The sequence below is a fragment of the Akebia trifoliata genome, chromosome 1 (genome assembly GCF_017979445.1).
Source record: "Akebia trifoliata isolate Shusen 1 chromosome 1, ASM1797944v1, whole genome shotgun sequence".
NCBI lineage: Eukaryota > Viridiplantae > Streptophyta > Magnoliopsida > Ranunculales > Lardizabalaceae > Akebia > Akebia trifoliata.
The window spans coordinates 20,368,219-20,375,236 of NC_141375.1; the positions used below are offsets into that span (position 1 = coordinate 20,368,219).

Genomic DNA, 7,018 nt, shown 5'->3' on the forward strand with positions numbered 1-7,018 from the left:
AATGAAAGTCTCGATTATTTAGAATCGAGAATGACATTCTTTATTGATTGGAATCGAGAATAAGATTCTCGGTTATATGTGCTTATGTTGAGGAATTTATAAGTTTATAGTATTTTTTAGCACTATGTAGCATATGATGCAATTAGGATGGTAATCGTGAGACGGTGTTCCTGCATGTTTACTGTTTTATTATTTATTACTTTCGATATACTACTGCATGTTTATAATTCTAGAATACTTTGGAAGGTTAACACACTTGCAAATTTATTTTAATTTATTTCAAGTGAATTTAAAATATATATATTTGTTGTCTATTAAATGGATAATGAATGTTTATAGATTAATCGGTAGCTCTTTCCGAAAGTAATCAATTAATTTAGAATAATATGGATTTGATATTCTCTCTGGATAGTATGGGATATCACTTGAGAATATCATTGTACCTATTATTTGATAAATGTTTATCTTATCTTTATTGAAAAATAATAAATTATACTATAAAGATGATTTGTAGATGATTAAATTGATTGAGGACATATGCATACCATAGAGGTATAATGAAGTTGACTTGTCAAATGATCATTTATAATCTATAATAGTCAAACAGTTGATCTCCATTAAGGATCAACGACCAACTTGAGTTAGAAAATACGGTCAACCAATTATGGTAAATTGCCATAAAATTAGAAATCAACGATAAGTTCCACATTGATTAAGTACTAGAGCATCGATATACAGATCAATATTTTTTTATCGGCTGAGTTCCTCATCATTCTTATCAAATACATCACTAAGATTGATATTATTATAACATATTTATGTTTTTTTTTTGTTTTATTACGAAGATAAAGATATTTCATTATTATTTTATTAAAGATTAACATGTTTTAAGTGTTATTCGTTTTGTTTATTTATTTAAAAATTTACATTATTTATAATAGATTAACTTGTTTATCCATTTATGTTATGACTATTAATTTGAAATGTAAATTTACTATTGAGTAACTTCCATATTACTCATCCTATTAATAAAATATTACAGATATTACAATTATCAAGATATATATTCTAGATAGAGAACATTATATCGAGGAATCGCAAGATCAAGATGATAAACACTATTTCAACTATATGTGAGCTAAGATTGGAGTTTGATGGAATTAGTTTATGTAGTTTTAGACTTTCTTGTATATTTTAGTATCACGTGTATTGTGTTTTCTTGTATGTATATGTTTGGAGTGTGAGAGTTAGTATTTATGATGTGGATAACTGTCGATCGATATGAGATGTGTAGTTGATGTATTTATATTTTTTATGATATGGTGATTGAAATGTAGTTGGATATATGGATTTTGATTATACAAGTATATCTTTACAAGTAAAATTTTTTTATAAGACTAATTTTTATGGGAAACTCTGTTGAAATTATTTAGAAGAAATTCATATCGTATTTAAGATTTGAAGATTTTGATTTCTTTATTTTTCGTTCCACTCTCAAGATTTGAGAAATCCAGATCCTAAATCAGGGGCGTGACACTTGCCATTTCAAATGATTACATGATGTATTTACAAGAATTTGATTACGTTATTGGGATAAATAAAAATTCGATTACGTTTCCACAAACAATGAAAAGTAATAATTCTTCTAAGTAGATAAATGTTATAAAAGAAGAGTTAAAATATATGGACCAGAATCGTGTTTGGGATCTGGTTGAATTGTCTTCTAAAATTAAGAAAGTCGTTATATATGAGTCGTCAAGACCAAGTGCGTCGCAAAAGGCAATGTCAAACGATTTAAAACTACACTTATGGCTAAAAGTTTTACTTAAAAGGAAAATTCTATTATATTAAGATTTTCTCTCTAATTTCAAAGAAAGACTCACTAAGAATAATTTTTAAAAATATTGCCGATCACCCGAGAAGGGGCTCTTCAATTAACCGAAATCTTAAGAGATCATTTTTGTATTGTATTTGAAAAAATACCTTATGCGCTCTTCAATTTGCTGAGAACATCTTTCGATTAGTCGAAAGGACCTCTTCAATTGGCTGAAGTTGACCAAGGAATTTGAGAAATATTTACATCATCTCTAAAAATGTAATCAAAGGGTCTTTAATTAGCAGAATAAAGCTCTTTGGCTAATTGAAACTAATCAAGAAAGTAATCGAAATAGCATATTTTTCTCTATCTAAAGGGATTCTTCCTAGGACTTTTCTAAGTCTAAAGAAAGATTCCCTGGTTGCATAAAATGATTCCATAGGTGGTCTTAGGGGCTTTTAAGGATGAAAAAACCTCAAATTTACCTATAGAGAACAGATGAAAGCTACGAGTGATTCAATGTTAATTAGAAGCATAAAGAAGCCTTCACACACTTTGATCACAAAAGTGACAACAAAAGGACTTGAATTAATAGACCTTGGGTTAGGTCTGGGCACAATAGTCTGGATTCAGACTTGGGCTCGAACAAAAAAAGTATAATTTCATAAATCTCCTTACAAAATTGGTGATATTAATTTTAATCCCCTACAAAATGCAAGATTAGGTCTACCTCCCTTGACTGGAAACATTTATTTTTTTAATGAATTAATGGTGAAATTTTGATTTTTTTTTTCTAAGTACCATTTCAAACTTGACTATTAAATCAAAATTTTGAATTAAGTCAAATTTTAGGGGGATTTACTAAATTACAACAAAAAAAAAATGACATGGGTTCATATAAGCATCGAGTTGCTTGATTTGCTCAAATTTGAACTTCATATGATTATATTTTAAAAACATTTTCTTATATCTTCGTTTCTTACTTATTCACAATTCACATTTCAGTATATATATATATATATATATATATATACTTTTGTTTATTTATATATCAAAATTAATGTGGTGATTTTTATTAAATAATCAATTGTTTTGTTATTAACACTTTTGTTAATGCAATTTTATATGCCATATAATAATTATATTGTAATTTTAAATGTTTGTCTTGTTATTTTGATTAATCATCATCTTGTTCTTTAAATTTGCTTATAATTTTGTGTAGATGAACTTTAAAATACATTTAAAAACAATTTAATTGCAACTTTCATACTCTCTTAAGTTCCACTTATTTTTATAGTCCTTCTGATTACTAAATTATCTAGTATTAAAGAGAAATGATCACACCCAACTAACCCAATCAATCCAACTTAGGTAGTGCATTTCATTGCCCGAAGTCGAGTTGGATGCGAGCACGGGTTAGTATTTATGAAGTTTAGGTTAGGCTGAGTTGATTTGCAACCCATAGACACGAGCACGGGATAGTGTTTATCAAGTTTAGGTTAGGTTGGATTGATTCACAACCCACCTGAGTTGCATTCATAGTCACCAACTTGGGGTTCAAGAATAAGTTGGCAAGGGAAAAATTCCATAAAATTGGAAAAAAAAAATTAGGAAAAAAAAAAAAGAAAAAAGAAATTGGGATAGTATTAAGTCTCTTTAATTATTTATTAGATGTGATATTTTCATATTACATCCTCAAATCTCATATTAAACCACAATAATAAATAACCAAACCCCCTATAAATATCATTCACAACAAGTAACCACAAGTCAACAATACATTCAAGGTTAATATTTTTCAAAGTATAGAAATATTCAACGTTGTCTTCTCTTACTTGTGCTTTAATTTCATTTTTTGTTTCAATCTAATTTAATCGCAAAGTTCACGATTTAACATGAAGTTCGTGATTAAATCGTAAAACTTGTAAAAGTAGTTATTTGTTGAAAATATCATATGATTAAATCGGTGAAGAAAAAAATTCAAACTTTTACAATAGGTTGGTGAATTTGGTGACCATTGTTGCAACCCTTCCCTAGAGCATGCTCTCTCTCTCTCTCTCTCTCTCTCCTTCTCTTCTCTTCTCTTCTCTTCTATCTTCTCTTCTCTTCTATTTATTTATTTGGTATTTTCCCATGTCCAATCAAATGATAAAATCGAAGTCGAGGTGGTAGTTGAGGAATCAAAGGGACATCGAAAATTACCCTTTGGTTATGGTTGAAGACAAGGACAATTAAGTCTTTTTTATTATTTATCTATTAAAAGTAAACAATTAAACCCAAATATTCACCAAGATCAAGATGAGGATGATACTTGAGTAAATAAAAACAATTAAACCCTAAAAAGTAATTAACAGCGATTTTGTAATTTTATACGCCGAAACCGGAAGTTTAATTATCATTTACAAAATTAAAGTTAAAAAAAAAAAAAAAATTAAAAGAGAGAGAATCTATTATGTTGGGAAATTCAATTTGAACGGCTTCTCTCTTTAACACACTCACAGTGATGTATTGAGATCAATTCGAGGTCTCTTAAGTACTGGAGATGGAACGATTGAGTCGCAACGAGGACACTTTGGGTTTCTCTTTGATATCAAAACGTACAGCAAACATCTTGGACATCCTGCTGTGAAAAGCATATTCGACGAAGAAGAAGACGAAGACGAAGATGAAGACCAAGACAAAGAATTCTTCTTCTTCTTCTGTTCTTCTTCATTTTTTTGGATCGAAGTCGAAGAAGACGAAAGCGAAGATTCATCAAACTTACGAGATCGTTTCATTATCGATTCTTTCTGTGCTCTGTCCAATGCGGATTTTACCTTATCAAGTGTGCAAACGCTTTGGTAATCGTAAGCAGTAACCAACTTTAGATCTAAACATTCTTCTTCTAAGAGATTCTCCGATGTAGTTATTATTGATGATGGAGGTAAGTTTAGATCTTGAATCTCTGGAACCATTCGATTCTTTTGTTTCTGATACTTTTTATTGTGATCTGAAGAAGATGTTGTTGATGATGATGAAATTGGAGGTGAATTGCATCTCTGCAAGTAGACTTTTCCTGACTGTAGACGATGAACAGAATTTTATATTTTATTTAAAAAGGAGACATCTTTTTGCAGAGAAACAGAAATATCTGAAGAAAGTACGAAAAGTAAAGCAGAGGATCGATGACAGATAAAAAGTTCTCGAAAAGGCAAATTATTTAATAAAATCGAGGAAGAGAGAGAGTAAGATCTACTGCACATAAAGATTTGAGGTTTTACAGAGTAAATAAAATAAAATAAAATATTTTTAAAACACCTGTTTTGAAAAATAAAATAAAATAATCCAGAAATCAGAACCTAAGAACCGATTAATTCTACCAAAATTCCATAAATCTATTGCTCGAAAGCCTAAAACAGATAGCTAAAATCGATCGTTGAAAATAAATTCCTCGACTTACCTTCAAATCGAGTCGCTTCTCCCAACCGTTTGGGACCTGTAAATCAAGATCTAACTCCTTCGATCCAAGCAAGTCCCTTGTGATCAAAACTGTCGAGTTTCCAGTATTTGATTCGTTCTTCAACTGTTGTTGTTGTTCTTCTTCCTTGTATTCGTTGAGAATCCGAAACAGAGAACTAACCTCGGCCGCCATTACTAAAACAAACGAGAAACACAGAAGTTTCAGAGAGAGAGAGAGAGAGAGAGGTGATTTGAAAATAATTTTTTTTTTTTAAAAGAAGGAAATAAATAGATGGACAGAATCCGTTTAAGAAGGTTTTATTATTATTTATTATAGTATTTAGTGCTACCTTTTAAAGTTCGAACACTTGACTCGGAGGTCTACTGATCCGGGTTAACTCGATGACTCGTGAGCCGATGTGAACAAATAAAGGGTTTTTGTTAACGTTTTAAAGTATAATAAATACAGTAAGGGTATGTTTGATTGCACATGGAAAATAGGGTGGAAAATCAATTTTCATGGAAAATGATATTTTTCAAGTGTTTGATTGCACATGGAAATGGAAATCATTTTCCACCCCATTCAAAAAGTCCACTAAATCATGGATTTCACTTTCCCACCTATATGGGTGGGAAAATGAAATCCATCCATATTTTCCATCATCAATTCTTCCCTACCACCACTACCACCATCACCACCACCACCACCACCACCACCATTACACTAACCTCGTCGTCGTCGTCATCGCCGTCGCCATCGGCTCCGTCTCCGACCACCTTCTATCTTTCTTCTTCTTTTTCTTCTTCTCATTCTTCTCCATCCCTCACCTCATCCGCCACCACTACCACCACATTCTCCCCCATCTTCCTCACTTACCTCCGTCGTCACCGTCACCGTCGTCGTCGTCGTCGCCGTCGTGGCCGCCACAGTCGCCGTGGCCGTCGTGGCCGCCATCGTCGCCGTCGTGGCCGCCACCGTCGCCGTCACCTTCGTCGTCACATCCTCCCCCCTCCCTCTTTCTCGTCATCTTCTTCTTCCTCTCCCCCTCCTATCATCTTCTTCCTCCTTCTCCTCTTTTTCTTTTTTCTTATATTTTTCCATGATTTTATCCATGTGAAATCAAACAATGGAATTTGATTTTCCAACCCTACCTATTTTCCACAACTAATTTTCCATGGATTTCAAATTCCATGGAAAGTGATTTTCCATGCAATCAAACATACCCTAAGGAAATTGGTATAAGAGGGTATTTTGACGACAAACAATTTTTAAGGGCATTTTGGATACAAAGTCTAATTTTTCGTAGTGTATTTATTGCAATTTAACGTGTGTTCAAGACGTTAACAAGAGCCATATATAAAATAAGAGTCATCATGAATGCACGCGGTAGGTTATGCCGTTGATGTGGCAAGGGCACATAACCATAGATTTTTTTCATCGGGTACACACAAAAAAGATGTGTTGTTATGTGTCCTTATCAAGTCATGTATCAAAATTACTTGCATTCATTATTATTCTTTAAGATTCGTAGTGATCAAAGCTCCCCCCCCCCCCTTTGACATACGCCCTCCATCACAGAACCATAGATTATTTGCCTCACGATACACAAGAAAGAGATTTATGATTTTGTATATCCCGAGAAAAATGATCTACAGTTTTGTGATGGGAGCGTATGTCAAAGGATAGGAAATCATTATTCATAAGGGATCATAAGAGTTGGATAATTGATAAATTCTCGAGATTTGTATTTCTTGATGGTTGGA

General features: G+C 32.1%; 1 protein-coding gene across 1 annotated transcript; it reads right to left on the bottom strand.

Annotated features, from left to right (window-relative positions):
- Window positions 1-3,788: 3,788 nt before the first annotated feature.
- Window positions 3,789-5,530, bottom strand: LOC147410875 (uncharacterized). The gene is made up of 2 exons (XM_086441092.1): window positions 5,256-5,530; window positions 3,789-4,875 (listed from the first exon to the last, which is right to left on the bottom strand). The coding sequence occupies exons 1-2, from the start codon at window positions 5,445-5,447 to the stop codon at window positions 4,312-4,314; spliced, it is 756 nt and encodes a 251-aa protein (XP_086297218.1). The 5' UTR covers window positions 5,448-5,530; the 3' UTR covers window positions 3,789-4,311.
- Between the last annotated feature and the right edge of the window lie 1,488 nt (window positions 5,531-7,018).

Bases quoted from the DNA above. Each gene is read 5' to 3' on its own strand.
- LOC147410875 (XM_086441092.1), bottom strand. From the start codon at position 5,447: ATGGCGGCCGAGGTTAGTTCTCTGTTTCGGATTCTCAACGAATACAAG. The intron at 4,876-5,255 runs GTAAGTCGAGGA...CATCGTCTACAG, and splicing joins AGAAGCGACTCGATTTGAAG to TCAGGAAAAGTCTACTTGCA.